The 22,216-nt window shown below is 44.3% G+C and overlaps 1 protein-coding gene across 1 annotated transcript; it reads left to right on the top strand.

Annotated features, from left to right (window-relative positions):
• The first annotated feature begins 5,218 nt into the window (after nucleotides 1-5,218).
• On the top strand, nucleotides 5,219-21,923 carry IRS4 (insulin receptor substrate 4). Its single transcript, XM_047765745.1, has 2 exons — nucleotides 5,219-9,081; nucleotides 19,355-21,923. The coding sequence occupies exons 1-2, from the start codon at nucleotides 5,280-5,282 to the stop codon at nucleotides 19,357-19,359; spliced, it is 3,807 nt and encodes a 1,268-aa protein (XP_047621701.1). The 5' UTR covers nucleotides 5,219-5,279; the 3' UTR covers nucleotides 19,360-21,923.
• Nucleotides 21,924-22,216: the final 293 nt, after the last annotated feature.

The following is a 22,216-nucleotide window of genomic DNA, read 5'->3' as shown; positions in this document are numbered from 1 at the left end:
CTGCTAATCTTTTGATGCTAAAAACGAGGCTGCAGTATGATACCAACAAGGAACAAGGTTAAGCTAATTTCTTTTACTGTTCATTTATAGTAACGTAGAAAATCCATGTAGTATGAAATCATTGACATTTATATGAAATCTGCTAGATTTAATTGTTCTGATGTTTTGTTTACTTACTAAAAGTCATTTCCAAATGAAAGTTTTATCTTTTGAAGGTGGGAAGAAATGCTTGATTCTCAGCTGAGTTAATTTTCAATTGACTCCTAAGATAACAGGAAAGCTTTAGGAGCCTAATTAAACCATGTATTTGCTCTAATTACTTTAGCCGCAGACTGCTAGGAAACAAAAGCAGCAAACAGACCTGTTCTGTGCGCAGCAGCCAGGCATTTGATGGTTGTTTTCTCCAGCAGAGATTTTGAGTAGCATAGAAGTAAAGAAGCTGAGACGCAAAGCCATCATCTGCAAGCGGTGGCTGCAGCCACAAATCACAGGGCAGCCCTTATTCCTGCATAGTGTAGAAAACATCATTTATCATGCACGATTTTATTTATGTCCTAACACAGAGAAAGCAGTCATCATCACTAGCATCATTTTTTTAATATCAAGGTAGCCCCACATTTTTATTAACAAAACTGGATGTTAGCTTGCAAAGACCATAGAGTTAATACTTAAAGGACAATTTCTGTATTGGGCAAGAATAATACTGCTTTTATACTGGTTACTTTTCCCTCTTAGGCTTTACTCTCTTGAATAATGTCCATATTTAATGTAACGGTTTAATTTTCAAGCTAAGTAAATCCACACTTTTATTATCCATTTTGATTTTAGTACAAGTGGAGTTTAGAAGACTATTGATCACATGGTTGAGGAAAAAAGCCAATGAGTTGTTATTACGACTAACTACTCAATTCCATCAAACAACTGCTTTCTTAAAACAGGATTCCCAGGGAAACTCCTTTTAAATACACACCCCATTAAAGGCATATGTCTTCATTAGATAGAAACTGTTTTAAAGGTACCATGGCTATATTTACCCATTTACCTTCGTTTCTAGGTGTAAAACACCAGCTGAAATGCTTGAATTTTCCCCCTTCAGTTTAACTGGTAAACAAGTAAGAAATATTGCGGGTTTTATTTCTTTATATCTGTGGTTTTAAAAATCTGTGTTTGAGATCCTTGGTACAGTGTCCAAACTCTTTAGAAATTATAACAACTCTAACTTTCTGGGGTAATTTGTCCTAAACACGAAAAAACAAAAAATTAAGAAGACAGGACTCTACAACCAAAGGCAAGTAAAGCATTAAAAGCAACCATCTGGTGAGTTCAGGCCAAATACAAAGTCTCTACTTTTTGCCTGAACTATCTAGAGGTCTGTACCACCCCTCTGCTTTATTTTGCCTATGGAAACCTGACCTAAACCAAACAACTATTCTATATCATTAAGTTGTCCAGGAAGATGAAAGTTTAAATATATGTCAGACAAGCTGCAGCATCTGGTGCAATTCAGTAACGATCGTCTCCTCCAGAGAGCTTCAGTGTTGGAGTAACTTTTAGAACTTAAGAGATTTGGTTAACTTATGTAAAGAAAAACACATTCCTCTAGCCACACATTCTCCCTGTTCACAAATACTGATATATCTCGCATCCTCTCCCCTCGTAGGAAACATACAAAGTATAATCCCTTCTTGAAACATCTCCCTATACCTCTAATTCCATTTTGTTGCAGCCAAATAATATACTCTGGGTACAAATCATCAGCATGGTTGATCTTTCACTGTCGTTGTTTAAAACTTGTTTTCATGTTGTTGTTGTTTTTTTAAAAAAAGCATACTGAGTAGCTCTAGGGGTTTCCCCTAGAGTAGAGAAAAATGTCTTTCAAAGCATTGTTTAAGGGTGCTACATCATATTTAACAAGTATAGATGCTTTCTTATAGTTTGTTGATAGGAGAACAAACTTAGTTCTCTCTTTTAAAGAGCAGATAAGCTTAGATATATGAGTTTGTTTACAAGAAGGTTAGAAATGATCACGGTAACCTTTGTGTCAATGGCTCCATTCTAAACTTCACCACAAACTGCATTGTGCCAAATTTACACATATTTCACAACAGATGAGAACTTAGTTTGAAGGGGATGTTTTTCATCAACAGACTAGGAAAAAAACTTGCAACGAATATGGCAAAGTTTGAACATCTTTATTATGTAAACCAGTCACACATAATAAGAAAAAATACACTAGGGGTCCAATACATAAGGCAAAGGACATAAAAAGACACTTTCAGAAGATAATCTATTGTCTGCAAACATATATGAAATTTTTTCATTTCACTAGTAAAAAAAAATGCATATTAAAAAAAAAACAGTGGAATACCATTTCACCCATCTTATTAGAGATTTTTTTAAAATAACAATGTACCATTCCAGCAATTAGTGTGATGACAGGGTAAACTAATAGAATAATTTTGTAAAACAATGCATGAGATAGATGTTCATATATTTTAGCCCAGTAATTCCACTCCTCGGTTTTTACCCCAAGACAGTAATTCTAAACATGTTTTTTAAGCTATAGGTCCAAGATGTTCATTGCAGCATTATTTATAATATTGAAAAAAATGAAAACCACCTAAATACCTCAAAGTGGAGGGATGAGTAAATACATTAATACACAGCTGCCTAGGACATTTTGCTGCATTTTAAATTGTGTTTAGGTTGATCCATAACCATATGGACAATTGTTATCATAAAATGTTAAGTGAAAAGAACAAGATACAATATTATATACATTGTAAGCCTACCACTCTATAAAAAAATTCTATAAAGAAATGAGGATTTAAAAATCTGTTATTCTTGGTGTTTTCCAAATTTCATTTAACGTAGTTTGTTTTTTCAATACATTTTAAAATGTAATGTGTTTACTCAAAGCACTTTAAAATGCTCTGCCTTGTTTTCAAAACATGTCTATCTAAAGCAGAACCCAGTGCTTGAAAAGGCTTATGAAATATTATAATACTATCATAAAAATCTTACATTATTTTATTCATTACCAGTTTGGTCATACCTGTAGGGAATCCTCTACATGTGTGACTAGGCAGCTGAAACGTGGGTAGCAGCTCCAGTTAGGGTTCTCTCAGCATCCAGGCTCCTTCTACCTTTAGCTCCTTTCAGAAATCACTGCTGCTCCTAGCACCTGTTGAATATACTGTGCTTATAAACCGGGGGCCTCAGAGGGAAAGATAACGATTGTTCCTGATATTTTGGAGACAGCCAAAACCAATTTCTTTTTTCCCCCGAAATAGGAGCCTCAAAAAGGAGCCACTCATCCAAATGTGTTTACTCTGTTTCTAACAGAGAACAAATTTTTAAGAGGGTAAGCTTGGGGGTTATTTTTATATGATGTATACATTCCCGGTGTTTACTGTTAGAATTTATAAATAATACCCTTTGCAGCATCTACCTAAGGGCAAAGGTGAACTGGCATTCCATTCTTTTAGAAATACCAGGTCCCCCCTCCCACCCAAATCCCTCTTTGCAATTCTGGTCACTCCTTTGACATTTTAATGTAACATCGACACTCTCCACAGTTAGGAAGCTGAAATCCTAGCAAAATACAAACAGAGAAGGGGGGGGGCAAGAGGGAAGGGGGAGGGAGAGAGAGAAACAGGAGAGAAACTGAGAAACACTTCAAGAGGTTGCACTTACACTCCAGCAGTTTTTCCAGAAACAGAGGAGGCAGTAGTTCTTATTTTTGTGGTTTCAAGTTGTAGACTGAAATTCAGCACAAAAACCTTCTTTTCTTGACTCGAGGGATGTGAAATATATTCTAGTATATGTGTTCAGTATGCTCCTTTGTTCTAGGTACGAGCTTTTCTTTTTCTAAAGTTTTTCGGTCTCCATCAAGGAAAGGAAACAATATTATTTTGAAATTGTCTTAAAGGCGCCTTTCAAAAACATCTCCCACGGGAAAATACCACGACTGCTCAACAATGAGTAGCTGAGTGAGAATCGAGTCGTTTTTCTTTTTTTTCCCATCATGGCTGTATACTTTGCAGCCCCCCCCCCCCCAATTTGTGCTTTCAGAGTCATCATTAATCAAATAGCCAGAAACACCATCTTTAGCCAACCTGCTTTTCGTGGGATTAAAAATGCGCCCTGATGAAAGACAATGTTCATTTTGAAGGCATTGCTTGTTATCTGTGTGCCTTAGACTCGCGGGCTTTTGTCAGGGCTGGAGCGGGCTCGCGAGTGCCTGCAGCGCGGTGGGCGGCAGGTCGGAGGGCCCTGGTCGTTCCCACGTTTCCGGGGGGGTGCCCACACTTTCTCCCGAGACTTGCAGCTCGCGGTGCGCGGCGGGAGCTGGTGGACCAAACTGTGACAGAAAGAGAGAATGTACTTGAGGGACGGGGAAAAAAAGAGAGGGCGCCCGGCTGGGTCTCCGGGTCACCGTGGCTCGGGGATTTGCACGAGTTTATCACTACCATTAACAGCCACTTGCAGAGGGTTATTTTCCGCCCAAGGCGCGACAACCACACAGCGGAGCCCACTCCGCGCCCCAAGCCACGCCCCCTCACCCCTCCGCTACCCCCCCCCCGCCCCCCAAACTAATTAACTCGGGGCCGCCTTCCTGCCAGACACTCCCATTGGCTCCCATCCCATCCAATGAGAACCTGGTAACAGTTTCACCTGGCTTGGGCTTCCCAAATAAACAAACAAACCGTCCCGGGACCGTGGCAGCTCTCCTCTCCGGCGCCGCCCGAGACCGTTGTGCTCCGCCCCCTCCCACCACCTCTCGCCCCCTCCAGCCAATGGAGCCCTGGCGGTGGCGCCCCCGCCCGGCCCCCGTCGCGGGCCGCTCTCTCCTCCGCCCCTCTCGAACTTCTCCTGCCCCCCTTCCCCGTGCCTCCGTGGACTCCAGAGAGCCCCGCCTCCTTCCGTCGGTCCTCCAGAGGCCCACAGGCGGGGGAGAGTCTCCAAGAGGGTCGAGGCGGGGTTGGAGGTGGCCCCGCCTCTCGGGCTCGCCGCCCCCTCCTTTGCACACCTCCGCTGGTGGCGGCTCGCGCCCCTCCACTGCGCTGGAAGTCGGAGCCGCAGCGGCCGCCGCGTGAGGCAGCGGTCACGTGTTGTTTTGCCCGCCGCCGCGCGCTTGGAGTGGAGTGGGCGGGGGCGGGGGCCGAGGCGGGAGGGGGCTGGGGCGGGCGGAGGGGGGTAGACAGCCTCTTCCCCCAACCCTCCCTTCCCCGAGCCCCCCCTCCCCCTCGCTCACCTTAAAACCATCGTGCATCACCATGGCGAGTTGCTCCTTCGCTCGCGACCAAGCGACAAGGAGACTGAGAGCTGCAGCGGCGGCAACGGCGGCAGCTCTAGCTGCGGTAGCGACCACCCCACTTCTTTCCTCCGGAACCCCGACCGCACTCATTGGGACCGGGTCGTCTTGTCCGGGAGCCATGTGGCTCTCCACGGCCACTGGCTCCCGGTCAGACTCCGAGTCTGATGAGGAGGACCTCCCCGTCGGGGACGAAGTCTGCAAACGCGGCTACCTGCGGAAGCAGAAGCATGGGCACAGGCGCTACTTCGTGCTCAAACTCGAGACCGCCGACGCCCCAGCTCGGCTGGAATACTACGAAAATGCCAGGAAGTTCCGGCACAGTGTCCGCGCCGCAGCGGCTGCAGCAGCAGCGGCCGCCTCCGGTGCCGCGGTCCCAGCGCTCATCCCACCGCGGCGCGTGATCACCCTGTACCAGTGCTTCTCGGTAAGCCAGCGAGCCGACGCAAAGTACCGACACCTCATCGCTCTTTTCACCCAGGACGAGTACTTCGCGATGGTGGCCGAGAACGAGTCGGAGCAAGAGAGCTGGTACTTGCTGCTCAGCCGCCTCATCCTCGAGAGCAAGCGCCGCCGCTGCGGCACGCCCGGCGCGCAGCCGGATGGAGAGCCTGCCGCGCTGGCGGCTGCAGCGGCAGCGGAGCCACCCTTCTACAAAGATGTGTGGCAGGTAATAGTCAAACCCAGGGGGCTGGGGCACAGAAAAGAGCTGAGCGGCGTGTTCCGGCTCTGTCTTACCGACGAGGAGGTTGTATTTGTGAGGCTAAATACCGAAGTGGCCAGCGTGGTTGTCCAGCTCCTGAGCATCCGTCGCTGCGGGCACTCGGAGCAGTATTTCTTCTTGGAAGTCGGCAGGTCCACCGTCATCGGTCCGGGCGAGCTCTGGATGCAGGTCGATGACTGTGTGGTGGCCCAAAACATGCACGAGCTGTTTTTGGAGAAAATGAGAGCCTTGTGTGCAGATGAATACAGAGCCCGATGCCGCAGCTACAGCATCAGCATCGGCGCCCACCTGTTAACCCTGCTGTCCGCTAGGAGGCACCTGGACATGATGCCGCTGGAGCCCGGCGGCTGGCTCAGAAGGTCCCGCTTTGAGCAGTTTTGCCACCTCCGGGCCATCGGTGACGGGGAAGACGAGATGCTCCTCGCCAGGCGCTACATTACACCCAGTGAGCCCGTGCCCCCCTCCAGGCGAGGAAGACTGCACCTGCCCAGAGGCCGCAGGTCCAGGAGAGCGGTTTCCGTGCCAGCCAGCTTTTTTCGCCGCTTAGCACCCAGCCCCGTGCGTGTCCCGCAGCCCGCAGAAGCCCCCAGCGAGGGAGCTTGCCTGCCTTCCAAAGCGTCTGGTTCCGGCTCCGGTAACTCTGGGGAAGAAGAAAATCCTCAGGGCAAAGAGGGTCAGGAAGAAAACGGAGGCGACTATATGCCCATGAACAAGTGGGGCTCAGGAAATGGCCGAGGCTCAGGAGGTGGACAGGGATCCAGTGGCCAAGGCCCCAGTAGCCAGAGCTCAGGAGGAAACCAGTGCTCAGGCAGGGGGCATGGCTCTGGAGGTGGCCGGGGCTCAAGCAGTGGCCAAGGCTCAAGTGGCCAGGGCTCAGGGGGCCAGGGTGCAGGAGGAAACCAGTGCTCCGGAGATGGCCAGGGTACCACAGGTGGGCATGGCTCAGGCAGTGGCCAGGGAGCTGGAGGTGGGCACGGCTCAGGCCGTGGCCAGGGACCGGGAGATGGCCATGGCTCAGGCGGTGGCAAGAACTCTGGAGGGGGCAGAGGCTCAGGAAGTGGGAAAGGCTCGGATGGCAATGGTGAACGTGGGAAGTCTCTGAAGAAAAAATCCTACTTTGGCAAATTAACTCAAAGCAAGCAACAGCAAATGCCACCGCCTCCACCCCCACCCCCACCAGCTGCAGCAACTGGTGGGAAAGGGAAGTCTGGAGGAAGGTTCCGACTTTATTTTTGTGCTGACAGAGGGGCCCCAAAAGAACGCAAAGAAACCAAAGAAGTTAAAGTCACAGAGACCCCAGAAGGTGCAGCTCGAGGTCCCCACAGAGCCAGAGCTTTCGATGAAGACGAGGATGATCCATACGTGCCAATGAGGCCAGGGGTGGCTGCCCCTCTCACAAGCTCCAGTGATTATATGCCAATGGCTCCTCAAAATGTCTCTGCTTCAAAAAAGCGCCACTCTCGATCACCTTTTGAAGATTCAAGAGGGTACATGATGATGTTTCCCAGAGTGAGCCCACCACCTGTCCCAAGTCCTCCAAAAGCACCTGAACCTGATAAGGAGGATGACTCAAAGGACAATGACAGTGACAGCGACTACATGTTTATGGCTCCTGGAGCCGGTGCAATTCCAAAAAACCCGAGAAATCCTCAGGGAGGTTCTTCCTCCAAAAGTTGGAGCTCCTACTTCTCTCTGCCGAATCCTTTTCGGAGCTCCCCATTAGGACAGAGTGACCACAGTGAGTATGTACCAATGTTACCTGGAAAATTCCTGGGGAAGGGCCTAGACAAAGAAGGCTCATCTGACAGGGGCCCCAAAGATGGAACTTCAAAGCCTTCAGTCGCGGGGTCATTCTCAAAGCCAGGAGATGGGGGGTCACCTGCAACCCCCTCAGGTGATGGGCCCCCCAAGAACAAGGCGAAGAGACCCAACCGACTTTCTTTTCTTACAAAAGGAAATAAAATCAAGCCCAAACCACAAAAGCCCACACTTGAGCAGAGAGAAGCTGACAGCGCGAGTGACTACGTCAACGTTGACTGCCCTAAAAGAGAGAGCAACAGGCCAGCTCCCTGTGTTCAAAGACTGCCAAATTTGTGGGGCACAATCGCCGACCCGAGACAGTTCGCCTTTTCGAATTACGTGAATGCTGAGTTCGGAGTGCCATTTCCAAACCCAGCAAACGACCTCGCCGATCTTTTAAGAGCTATTCCAGGTGCCAACCCCTTCTCTCTGGACGGTGCTAGGTGGCCACTTCCGCCCCTTCCTCCCAGCGCTCCAGGTAGCAATGCTAATGAGGAAGAAGGTGACTACATTGAAGTGATTTTCAACCCAGCAATGACACCAGCCGTGCCTTTTGCTGACAGTGCCATTCGCTACGATGCCGAAACAGGTCGCATCTACGTGGTCGACCCATTTTCTGAGTGCTGTATGGACATTTCTCTCTCCCCCAGCCGCTGCTCTGAACCACCACCTGTGGCGAGGCTGCTGCTGGAAGAAGAGCGAGGGCAAAGACGCCCACCCAGCCGGCCGCAAAGTTTCTTTGCATCCGCCAGAGCCGCGGTCTCGGCTTTCGCAACCGACAGCCTCCAGAGAGACCTCTCCGCCTCCTTGGCCTCGGTCGCAGTCGCCGTGCCGACCTTAGCCGTGGGCCGGGCTTTAGCCGCCGCCTCCTCTCTGGTCGCGGCCCCGGGCATCGGCGCAGCCGCCGCGGGCTTAGAGGCCGCCGCCGGATTTGACTCCGCCTCCGTCCGCTGGTTCCAACCTGTTGCGAACGCTGCTGGTGCCGAAGCGGCCAGGGGGGCCCAAGACGCTGCGGGCAGCTCGAACCCTAGAGCCCCAAACCCATCGGCCGACCTCGCCGGAGGTGAGAACGCGGCCGGCGGGGCTGCCGCTGCAGCCGCCGCTCCCCCTCCATCACCTGGCGGAGCCCGGCTGCCGAGACCCCCAGCGCGAGACGATTCTGATGACGACGACGACGACACCTACGTGAGAATGGACTTTGCCAGACCTGACAACGAGAAATTCGACTCTCCCCAAAGAGGTTGGTGATTTTCGAGTTCATTTCCCTAAAGTTAAATGGTTCTTGCTTAAGGTATCGATGCGCTCCTGTGTCTACAGTGTTAGGAAAATGTGAGCTAGTATTTCATTCACTGAGGCTTATTTAGCATGGAAAGTAGAATGCAGTTGTCATTATTCATGCAGCATCTTGTGGTCTTTGCAGAAACATAAGTTTTCATCTCCTGGTAAGTTTCTTTATCTGGAAAGAACCGAGTATCTTTTAAGCACTGGTTCTACTTCTTCGGAGTAGTCCAAACTTGAGGATACATAGCATGAGGATGTTTTCAGATACCGCTCCCTAACTCTTAATGATTTATGCAAACAGGACGTCGTAAATTGAGTGCCATCAACTCATCTCCAAATGAACAAAAGCTGCTTTTCTACAAATGACCATATTTAATTGCAGGAAATGTAATGAGAGCACCCGAATATTAAGCAGTAATGATCAACTGTTAACCTTCGGGGGAGGATGACATTCTCTGAAAGTGACTTTTTAAAGAGCAGTCATTGTTATTCTGGTGAGCTGTGATTTACCAAGAAGGTTACTTCGCAAGTGTTAGCATGAATGTCTGGAGGGAACAGAAAGTAAATAATCAACAACAGGTGATTGAACCAAGAGGGTATTGGGCTCTGGAATATGTTTTTGTGTTGATTTGTTTTGTTTTTATATACAGGATAAATTGGCAGAAACCTTGCGTGTTCCTTTTCTATGTCACTAATAGTGACAGGCAAGTCACCTCTGCTGTGCCTCATTTTCTTCATGTAACTCCCCCCAAAGAGGGTATGGTGACAACACGATAATGGGTATGAATACTGTTTGAAAGGTATAAAAAGTATTTAAAACATCTAATTGGTGCATCTTTTGGGCAATGCAGTAAAGCAAGATAATAAGGCTGGAGGAAGACCTGACCCCAGGGGCAGCCTACCCTGGACCAGTAGAAGTTTTTGGGTTTTTTTGTTTTTTTTTTTAAGGGTTCCTTTTCTAAAGGAAGAAATAAAGAATAGAATCTGTCAGGCTTGGAAAGAAGACTTCAAGTAAATCTACTGTGTACATTGTGCAAGGTTGTTACCCGTGTGTCTAGAGACAATCTCAAGAAATGCTTGGGCAAGATGATGTCTCCATAGTCTCAACTGCCTTCCCTCTTTGCCAGAATGTGCTTCTTTTCCAGTGAAGAGAAGGGATGGACCCCAGCAGTTTTCATTCCAGTAGTCAGTTTAGTGAAGATTTTTGCTTTGCTTGTTTTGTGGAATGCTTTTGTGATTGGATCTCTGCCCACTGTGCTTGATCAGGCAGAACAAGTCGGGGACTGATCACAACAGTCACCTAACAAGCTCCCTATTTAGTGCAGGTGTAGCCCCCCCCCCTTTTTCCCCCTGCTTTAGAAAACTTGCCATACAAAAACTCACGTTTGCAGCACGGACACATTAAAGAGTCATCATTAAAACGACAAAAGGATGCTTTAGCTTGCTAAAGGATTCAATTCAGATCTCTAAACTGTGAGCTTACCCCCCCACACACACACAACACACACACACAGAACACACGCACATACACACACACAGACACACACACACACACACACGACCAGGACCAGAACCATGCACTTAAAACATGTAATTCTGTTTCCAAGAATTTAATTCACAACCCAGCAGATCTGTTTTATTCTGTGAAATACACCTGACAATTTGTTTCCTGCTATTGTTTGAGCCTAACTGCTAAAGTCACCGTTTATGATGCTGATGTTAGGTGTTCCATAGCTGTCCATATCCCTGTGGACAAGTTCTCATAGAGGTTCGACTATACTCGCCACTACTCTGGGTTTAAGTAAAGATTAAAATTAGTGAGCATTTCTGGTTCCTGCAATGAGCCCTGTCTTCCCAAATATCATCTAGGTCCTAAAATAATTATCATTGTTTTAGCATAAGTTACTGATTTATGAATAACTTCAAATGACTGTATAGCTATTTTGGAGGTTGATTGTTCTCTAAACGTATTGTTCTTGGAGGAAATTCCTGACTTTATTGAGTAACTACAGCAAGGAGGCTTCTCTCACAGGGAGGTAGGTTCTTAGGTTGAAACAAGAGAGTGAATGTGGAAGCGCTTTGGACCTTTAAAGCACTTGACAGATAGAAGCTATTCTTATTTTGTCATTGGATTAACCAACACTGAAGCTTTAACAGTTTCACCAGATGACTCGGTTTCTTCCAAAAGTGATTGGTCCCGAGAGTGATTAAGGCACATCATTTGCTGAAATATATGAAAGGGAGGATATACAGAAAGAAGTCCCTGCAGGACATTAACTTTCGCTACCATTTTAATGTAAAGTGATCAGCTAGAACGTTGTGTGTGAAAGGTTAAGAGCAAGCTGGCTAATTCTGATCAGGTTTTGACTCTAACGCTAGAAAAAAAATTTCACCCCTTTCTGATCTCTCTTCACCTTCCTGTCTAACAACAATAACAACAAGAAGATCATATTAGAAAATAACAGATACGCCTTGACAAAGGAACAAAGGCACAGTCTTCATTAGGAGTCATGTATCTCCCAGGGTAATTTTGTGGCAAATGCTTAGAACAGTGCCTGGCACCATGGTAAGTGTTGTAGATTAATAATTACACAATCATTATTGTTACTGTTATTATTATTACGTTTAGAAACACGAAGCTAAATTGAAATTCTGTGTTCCCAAGTCCCGCTTTTCAGTTAGTCACTACTTCCATTGAGAATGGTTTACATGCTTGTTCAGAGTTGGCGTCTTGATAGTTGTGAAATGAAGGGAAGTAAGGCAGTGAGACAGCTTTTTTCATATAACAAAGAATAAATATATAATCTCATTTACCTATAGTGCCAATGCATGTAAGTACCTCACAGCCACTTGTTCAAGACAATTAGAAAATAGCACCCAGAAATATAGCCTGGACTTTTTATAAATGGAATAATTTAAGAAGTGTGACATTTTCAGATTTTAAACACATGGGTTATAATCATTAGCACTGAGGGGGGGAATGCAGTTTCTTACACGGTTTAGTCTGACTCTTGACCCATGAATGCATTTTTGCCTCTTTGACTACTGTATCTGATGTAGAATCATAGTTTGAAATGACTTGAGGTTAAAAGTTCACTGATTTTTTTTTCCATCCCAGATATGGGGAGATAAGAGCAGTCTAAGAGGGATGGGAGACTTGGCCAGCCAAATTAGTAATGTTGTAATAGCCCCTGGTATTAAAAAACCAAAAAAAAAAAAAAACCTGTAGTAATTACCTTTTGAAATTTTAGACACTGTTATTAATATGAAGGCAGTATAAGCTTCTTTTCAGTGTAGTACTGCCAAATCCTCTTGCTATAAATTATAGGTGCTGAGAGCAAATGTTTTGTTGTATTGGACTGATTTATTATAAATTACTCGAATAAAATCTCCTTATAGCAGAGATTTCACAGTCACCGTTGATGAGTCACTTATTTGGGGCAACATGCATTCACACATACACACATACACACACACGCAAATTGGACAGTCACTTGAAGTAGAAGCGTTTGACGTATAACAGTTAAAGAGGATTTTATTCAATTGAAATTACATTTATTGGCAGTCATTATCCATTTGCATTCATTCGATTTTAAGAGTGATGCTTCCAGGATAAAATTTTTGGCCACTAGCAAAATGCTTTCTTTAAATAGGGACTAGGACTTTAATTGTGCACAGCAGAATATTACACACGCGTCAAAACTCGCACGGGATCTCTTGTTTTCTCTTCCTCCCCCTAACTGCCAAACACGAACCAAACTACTTCAGAGCCATTGACAGGGGGCTGTTTTGGGAACAAATTCGGGGCTTCTTAGAGTGACCCCCAAATCTGCATGTTGGATTAGACAAGGATAGCATAGCCAGTATAGGGAGGAATAAGGAATACTATATGTGATTTTTAAAGGGATTGTTGTTCAATTGTCAACTTGTTGATTAAGGTAATGCTTTACAGTTGCACACTGCCTCTAATTTGCAAAGCACATTTACATTCATTATTTTACTGGGGGGACAGTAGGTTCTGGAACGGGAGCCAACGGTAAGAATTTGCCCCTGGTCGAAGAGGTAAGTGGCAGAGCAGAAAATGAGACCCATACATAAGACGTCAAGCCCAGTGCCCCACCCGGCACACCACACTGCCCTTTCACTGGATGTTCATCCTGTTCTTTTCCTCTTGATGAAAGATTATGACATAGACAAGGATGGGAAAAATGGCTTGAAGTTGATAGGATCCAATTTTGCTGTAAGGGATTCATTCAGAGTGTTATGCAGTGACCCATCCACTGGAGCTTGGGTCATTTTCATTGCATTGAACTGTTTGTCATAGCTTTAGAATAAAAGAATTGGACCTGTCCTGGAATTGACGGGTTTACATCTGGTCCGGGGTAGGGGCAGGGGTAGTTTGCTCATCTTTACCTCCCCCCCAAACACATAGTGTGTGTGTGTGTGTCTGTTTGGATCCCACGGAAACACTGAAAGGAATGAAAGTGGAATGAGGGGTGCATCCCGGAAACTTCCATGAATGGTCCTTTCCTTAACTGAAATTAGCTGCGTGTGGTTTCCCGAATAATCCACTGATCTCTGCCAGTTGTAGCCAAGTCTTTCAATTCCATCTTTTCCATAACGTCTAAAATCTGATATTCTGAGCCGCACCATCATTGTGGGCAAAGCAGGCTAAAACGAGACAGGTGGAAGAAAAAGCGCTGTAGAAAGAGATGCTCTTCATTTGTTTAGAAAGTAAATTTGCTCTTGGCAGTCAGGCAAGTACATTTTAGAAGCCTTGAAAATCAAATCCTCTCCTTGGGACATAAAAATCCTTGGTTAAAATTAAATTCATTTTGTGTAGTACCTTTTTTTTTCATGCTTTAAGACTATGTAAAAATAGCTCAGACATTTTATTGGCAGTATTGGAAAATAGCTGTTGGAAAATGCTTAATTAAAGCCTGCAGTATGTTTTGTCTAAAAGGTGCTGCCAGGCTCTGAGATGGTGAGGATCATTTACTGGAAAACACTTCTTGGTCATGAGTGAGAAATGGGAGATGAAAAAGGCTACCTTTTATAATAATGAAATGAATACATTACAGCACACTCAGTTGCTACCACAACTATTAGACTGCTAATTTTAAAGCTATTGATAAAATTGCCAAGATAATGTGCTCGCCCTATGAAATTAAAATACATTCTCTAGCAATTCTCCACTGCTTATTGGCTGTGCAGCAACAGGTCTTATATTTCCATCTTCTTTTGGAGATCTTAGGCTGCACTTGGGAAATAAGAATTTTTAAGATTTTTTTTTTAAATGTAGACAGTATCTCCTAGTTTAGGATTTGCATTCTTTTAGAAGATACCATACAGTTTCCGAATGAGGGCTTAATTCCCTCTAGAATTAATGGAACATATGTACTGAAATATTTATTTAGCGAAATGAGAAAGTTATTGCTCTTTTCCCCAAGCTTCCTGGCATCCCATTTCTTATCGGCTTCTTTCTTTCTTTCTTTCTTTTTTTAAGGGAGAATTGCAATGATTTTTACATTTTTATTAATTAATTTATTTATTTTGCTTTTTAGGGTCGCACCCACAGCTCCCAGCAATGCCAGATCCTTAACCCACTGAGCGAGGCCAGGGATCGAACCCACAACCTCGTGGTTCCTTGTCGGATTCGTTTCCGCTGCGCCACAACGGGAACGCCTCTTGTTGGGTTCTTATTGGTTATGTGAGTCTTACACTCCTGTGCCCTTTGCTGAACTCGTGTCCTTAATTTTAGGAACACAGACCCTTTGCTGGGCTCTCTCCAGCTGTGGCTTAAAGGTGAGGGTCACTTTGGGCTTCCCACCAGGCCCCCAGAGGGAGGATTTATCATACCCTAGACATTGCTCCTTCCTTGTTCACAGGCTGCTTGTGCTTAGCTCACAGCCTTCCTGGCTGGCTTCGTGTTCTGTGGGTCCAGGCTGTGCTGCCTGCCCCACTCTCACTTGTTGGCCCCGAGGCAGCTGGGCCGGTGTTTAAAGCTATTTTCATGGTTGGATTGACCACAATAGGTTTGACGCTAGCCAGACCTTCTGGATTTACTGAATATCCAATTCCCCATAAATTGTCGTCACTTTAGCTGGTTTTCACAATTTATATCGTTTGCCTCTCTGTGATTGCTAATTTTCTACTTGTAGACTGGAAACTTAGAATCGCAATGACGACTCTCTACACTCCCCTTGAAAATGATTCACACGTGGACCCACGGTGCCCTTGAACGTCTGACCAATAAATGCAATTTTTAACTCCTGCTTTTGCATAAGTCGTGCCTCTGGTCTTGAAGGCATATAAACCTCGTCCTCGTGCTTAAAGCCCCCACCCCCACCCCCACCCTTGAAGGACTTCTTCTTGTGGCTACGCCTCTGAGCATAGGTTCTCTTGCCACCCTGCCCCCCATTATTCCAGCTGTTTGAATTTAAAGGACACTATTATTGCCCTGGCTGGAAGAGACCTTTTCCCCAAGTCTCATATTGACACTTTCAATACATCTCCCCCAGAAATGATGTTCTTCTAAGTGGCCACCGGCTGCAGTCAGACTCACTGCTGTCTCAGTTCAGAAACTGCAGTGCTCTATTACAGGCTTGCGGAGACGAAGCAATGAACCTACAAACCTATCCACCATTTGCTTATACCATTGTTTCCATGGGATAATTTATTTTGAGTTTCAACTAGACAATGAGCCTTGGACTACATCTCTTTTGTCAATTGGAGCCTGCCAGTATTAGAATTCTAGGAACCTGCATTCTTTAAGTCTGCAGTAACTAGGCAGCAGCGTGACGTGGCCCCACGTGTGTGTTGGGAGGACCTAGAGAAGCTGACCCCGGATGCACATCATGTAGCTGATCCCCAAAGAGTTTGTATCCAGATAATCAAGACTGGAATGGACATGCCTAAGTGACCCAGGGCCTGCCTGGGAAGGGCAGGTGGGAAACAGTCGAGTTGACCTTTGAGGAGATGGAGAGTTACAAGCAGCACCCATTTCCCTGAACCGATCCTTTTGAGTATTCCCTCACAAACCCATCGCCACCGTGAGAAGCATATTGGATCTTCTAATCTATGAAGGAGGCCATAGTCTGGTCTGATTGGTGTTGTCAAGACTAGCAGAAATTCTTGCTCGTTTTCATCCTTGAGGGACAGCACTTAAGTTTTTATCAAATTTTACTGAGTCATCCTCCCACGTATATACAGGGCACAGAAAGGTGTGGTGATCTCTTTTTATGCCGGGGTGGGGGGGGGAGGTATATATAAGCCAGAGGCAATGCTAAGCTAAATAACGTAACCGTATTATATTCCTCTCACCTTCGGGGTATATGCTTGCATTTCTCTTCATTTACCTTCGTGTGTTTGTTTTCAGTGCTTTGCTTGTTGGCCCCTGCTTGTTCGTGATCCCCAGTTATCTCGGGGATGGATAGATAACGTATTGACTAAATAAACAGAGTGAGAAATTTTCAAAAGAATTTTTTTTTTTTTTTTAGTTCTAGGAAGATTGGCGTTAAAAAGGTAACTGAGGCCACGAGATTGGGGAAAGTGGAAAGAGAATGAGAGACTATATCTCACTGTTATATACTTTTATAGTTTGGGCTTCTGTGGGCAAGGGTACCATGGCTGCGTTGGGTTTCAGACTGTAATAGAGGCATGCAGTTCCAGGGATACTCATGTGTGCTTTATTAGTACATTAATGATTAATGCTTAGGTTTGACATCATTTTACGAATTGAAGCAGAAACATTTACTGTGTTTCTGAGAAGAAAAGGATACCTGCCAGATGTGGGGCACAGGAGTGGGAAAGTGTTTTCACCCATCAGAGTCCATTGAGGTTTTCTCCCTTTTGGAGAAGACAATTGCTTGAAGAGTATTCTACCTCTCATTAAAAGGGGTAGAATTAATTGTGACTTACAAAAAGGTCTTTGATTAAATAGAAAATAAGAATACCTGATAAGGTAATTATTTATAACCTGTCGGTATCAAGGGGCAGTAATACATCAAAATGAGATCCCATTACAAAAAGCGTCGCCCTTTCCCTTTCTGGTGGTAGAATGATATCACCATGAAAAGGAAGCAGAACTAAGATATGGTTATCAGCCATTTGATTTATTTTGCAGACTGTTTCTGATGGAGTTTTAATCCCGAATTGCTTTTCCTTTGCCACCCAGCAAGCTTCTGGGTTATTTCCTATGCTGTTCTTTGGAATGTGCTCCGGGAATGTAAACTCGTTTTAATATTGGTCTAAGTAAAACAGGATTAGAAAGGTAAATCTGTGGCTCAAGTTCCAGTAATGCATTTCAAAAGCAAATTAAATTATTTTTGGATTATCTTGTTTTGGAGAGCATTATTTCTTTCGATTAGCATGGCTAATCAAGAGTTGACAAATATATTTTCTAAAGTAAACTTAAAATCACACCATTATTGGCTAGCTTTTAGTATAAGCATTTCCTCGATGCTGCTGTGTAGGTGTTGTAGGAAAGCAATTAAAATATGCATCAAATATTTAGTAGAGCCCCAGTCATTGTAGAAAAAAATAAAGAAGCAAGCTCTAATAGCAGCGAATGTCCCTAATTTCAGGCTTAGTGTAGTGCTGATGTGGTAGTTATATGGAGCTTAATTTGTAGGTTTTTAGGGAAAAAAATACATGTGAAATATAGTATATTATAGAGGGTAGGAAGAAATCCCCTTTAGCACACACTCAGTGTACTATATATGAATGTATAATTATATTGAAACAAAGTGGCAAACTAAATTACGTGAGATCTCTTCTAACCTTACATTTCTGTTACAAACCTTTAGCTGACAACAGCTTCAAAATTCTATGGTGCTAGTCTAGCCTAATTTTGCAGCGGATAACTCATGTACTGTCATGGTTAACCTATGGCTATCCCAGACACCTTTCATCCTGTGTAAACTTGATAGATACACAGAGTCTAACATTTCCTAAGCCTACAGCTGACATGAAAACTTAATATCTTCGCTAATCTAAGGTGTCATTTTTATTTATGTATGTATTTTTGCTTTTTAGGGCTGTACCCGTGGCATACAGAAGTTCCCAGGCCAGGGATCGAATCGGAGCTACAGCTGCCAGCCTACACCACAGCCACAGCAACAGAGGATCCAAGCCATGTCTGCGACCTACACCACAGCTCACAGCAACGCCAAATCCCCAACCCACTGAGCGAGGCCAGGGATCCAACCTGCATCCTCATGGATACTAGTCAGATTCATTTCCGATGAGCCACCACAGGAACTCCCTAAGGTGTTAATTTTTAAACAAACCATTGAATGCAGAGGCCCGGCCCTATGCAATGAATCATTATGAAACAGCCATAAGTAGGTGGGTGGCGGATGGAAACCTTTGCTGCTTCATCCAGATGCAAGTTACATTCTTAAAGCCTCTGGTGACAGAGTTACAATATATATTGCTGGTTTAATATAAGATCTTGTACTTGAAGCGTTTTCTGGAGGATGCTTTCCATGGATTCTTTTAGACGGGCTATCATGAAATAGACTATTTGGTACTTTGACGTGACCTGATGCTAAAGTAACACTCACTTCCCATGATCAATTTGGTGACCATGTATCCCCGTCCCTTCTCCAGTCCAGCACCTTCTTCCGTGTACCAGACACCCTTCCTCTGCCTCACTTCTGATCACACACCCTCTTACATAAGCAGAAGGCCGAGAGAGTAATACCAGAACTTCTTTTTATTAGCCAAATGGGGATTTCAGTCAGATCTCCTTTGCAGGTATGATTTTGCTCTTTTAGATGAAATTGAGTGATTGAATCTGGAGACTGTCCCCAAGGCTGTGCTTACATCCTTCGACTGGTGCCACATCATTTGGCGATGGCATCATCGAGGATGTAGGAGGAGAAAAAAAAAAAATTCTCCCTGTCTGCCCAATGCCAGGCTCACTTGCCGGCCTTACTGGGAGGAAGTGGAGCAGCCCCACATTGACAAAGCTGCTATCCACCAGGAAAGTCAGAGTGGCAGCCTAGGGGCAAAAAGAGTAACCGCCCTTGTGCCTTTGCAGGGCTTGGGCTGGTGCCTGTCACAGTTACGCACATCCCAGCCAAGGCAGTCTCCTCGAGAGGGCTCTCAAAAACTACTACTTCAATTTTGTTTTGTTTTGTTTTGTTTTAGAACAGAGTGGGGGTAAAAGTGCTCCATACTTTACTTCTGAAAGTAACTGTTACTCTGTCATCTTTTTTTTTTTCTAGAGTGATTTCATTGCCACAAAAACACACTTTAGAAGAAAAGTGATGCTAACGGAATTTCATCTTTGTCTACTCCAGATCTGCCTAAAAGAAAGCGAATTTACAGGCTTCTGAATAGAAAGCAACCTGAATTTCTAAAAGCCTGCAAGTGGATGCTGGCAGTTGAATGATCCTAACACAGGTCATTCGTGCTGCTGCCCTACGGATCCAGTGATTTTGAATTAAGATATTCACACTGTACTTTTTTTTTTTTTTTTTCTGGTTTCCCTCCCTGATCTGTCTTTTTAAAAGGAAAACAAATACTGTAAAAGTGAGCATCTCAAAACTCTTTCCCTCTTTTTTTTTAAATGTTATTTACATATGTGTAAATGTGGCCAAGACCTTAAGTTTTCCTGATGTATAATACTTAGATTTAGTTTTGCAGTTGAAAACCCATGAAATAAGAGAAGCTTAAAAAAAAAACAAAACCCTATGTTCCTGAGAAGGTAGGTATGATCTGGAATCTTTTTCTGAGTAGTCTATACACAAAACATTTCTTGATCAAGGAATTAAACATCAACTGAACTGATATCTTGATGGGACATTTCTAATACTTTCAAGGCGGGACCAAAGGGCAGATTTTCTCAGTTTTGCTCATCAACAAAACTGCAGCATTCTGTCCACATTCAATGTTACCTGCTATCTCGATTGACCATTTCCAACGTTTTAAAGGCAGAACAGAGGAACACATGATCTGCTTCTTCATCTACAACATGTGATGTTCTGCTTGCACATCAATTGAGCATTTCCAAAACCATGAATTTTTGTTTCTTTAGAAACCTACACTTTCCCCTAAAAGAAGCCAAGTTCTTCAAAAAGCTACCGTCACAAAGACCCCCCTCTGTCTCTCTGCCCCCCCCTTCACTCTCCATTCTTCCTTTCTTTCTGACTCTTCCCTTGACCTACACTCTCCCTCCTATGCCCAGGGCTCCTATAAAGAGATCAGTTTCCCATAGTCAAGAAATTCATGTAGACGTATCAATCAATATTCTGACTAAAACTTAAGCCAAAAGGAACCTCTTATAAGGTCTGGTTTTCCTTTGGAGAATAAGACAATATAAGATGTACTAAATTAAAAAAAAAAAAATCAGAGCAAGCTACCCCCCTCCTGTTTCAGCTTGCCTCTGATGGAAACTGAATTAAGATTTTTAGGAACCTGGACCTTTGAGAACAGGACACTAACAGGTGGTGATCACAGAGGCTAGGTACAAAGGTCTTGAAGCTTGCTTAGAGCTTTGTTACGTGGTGGCGCACAAGTCACGACTTGTGACACCGTCACTGGCAAACCTCATCCTATCACAGATGGCTGTGAGTATCTGTATAAGTGTGTGAGTGCTAACGTGTGTGCACCTGTTCGTGTGTATGCACACCTTTGTGTACCTGTGTACATGTGATTGTAGATGTACCTGTTGTGCGTAACTCTGTTTAAAAAAAAATTGCTTCGCATTTAACGTGCAACCTTGAGATAGTGTAATATTTACCTGAAGTCATTCGCCACTCGGTTGTGATGTCTTTGAACGTGTACTTCTATCTTCGAGCAGGCTTATAGTACATGTGTTGCTACAATCGCTTTCCCGAAGAACCGAGCTGACTTCTATCCTTTTTCCTTGCCTACCAACCAAAGGGATGGGGCGGGGGGGCTCTTTCATTTTTTTGTTCCCTCGTGAATGGTGCTGAGGAGAGGATGTGGCTGCAGGACCAATCACTATCCGTTACTGGTCACTGTTAGGGCATCAGTTCCATCAGTTCCTTCCCACTTCTCTTTTTCCAACCTAATCAAGTAACGCAGTGTGGCTTTTGTTCATTACGGTAACCGTGCAGTCTTTCAGGCACCCTTTTTTCAAGCCTTCCGTCACCATTTTACTTTCAAGTAAGTTAAGTCATAATCGTTCAGAATTGAGGATAGAAAACATTATTTGGGGGGGAAAACTGCTCTATTGCTTTATTTGCATATTAGGTTCAGAGGCTGCCAACAGACAGGGTACAGCACAGAGTAACACCGGCTGAATAAATGGATGGGAAACCTCATACACAACAGTACAATTAGTAACAGGTACAAATAGTCACAGGTACAGCATAACGAATATGCAATCTTTTGACACTACTTCTTAGTTTACAGATTCAACTAATTTATTCAGTATTGTGCTGGAAGAATCGTTTTGAATATGTGTAGCAACATATCACTTACCTTCCAGCTACCAGTTTATGCTGCTGTTAAGAAAAACCAATGATGGAACGATTTTGTGTGTATGTGACCTCTGCATTTAATTTGGTATCAGCCATAGTCACTTGGTCAGTAAAAACTAGACAGTTCCAACAGTTCATTACATTTGCTCTTTCTGCTTCACAGATCTGCTTTGAGTTGCTCTGGCTTTGTCTTCCTTTGTAAATACTCTTATATTCTTTTTTTTTCTTTGTAAACATCTCATTTGCAGTTTTGGGAGACAACTTTGCAACTCTGTATAGTGTTTATATATATATCTGACTTGCCTTTCCATAGAGCTACTCGCAATAAATGTGTTCACGAACGTTATTTGTGTGAAGAGTCATTTTTTCTCTTAATACTCTTATCTCTATTACTTCATTATAAATACATCTTTCTGCTCTGCAGGAGAATTGACTGCATTTTTTTTTCCAGACTAAAGCGGTTGGGATAATTGAGGGTTTGGGTTAAAGCTCCCATGCCTAGAAACTTGAGGCTCTTTAATAGAGTTAATGCCTCAGCTCCTGATTCTCCAAAAATGAAGTTTAACCTGAGTTTTCAATATCACTCATGATAATGTGTGAATCCCAGGTAGAAGGGACAGTCAATGAGGTTTAAGGCAA

Source organism: Phacochoerus africanus, chromosome X (genome assembly GCF_016906955.1).
Source record: "Phacochoerus africanus isolate WHEZ1 chromosome X, ROS_Pafr_v1, whole genome shotgun sequence".
Classification (NCBI taxonomy): Eukaryota; Metazoa; Chordata; class Mammalia; order Artiodactyla; family Suidae; genus Phacochoerus; species Phacochoerus africanus.
This window is presented reverse-complemented; position numbering and strand designations above follow the sequence as displayed.

Coding starts and splice junctions, on each gene's coding strand:
- IRS4 (XM_047765745.1), top strand. CDS start 5,280: ATGGCGAGTTGCTCCTTCGCTCGCGACCAAGCGACAAGGAGACTGAGA.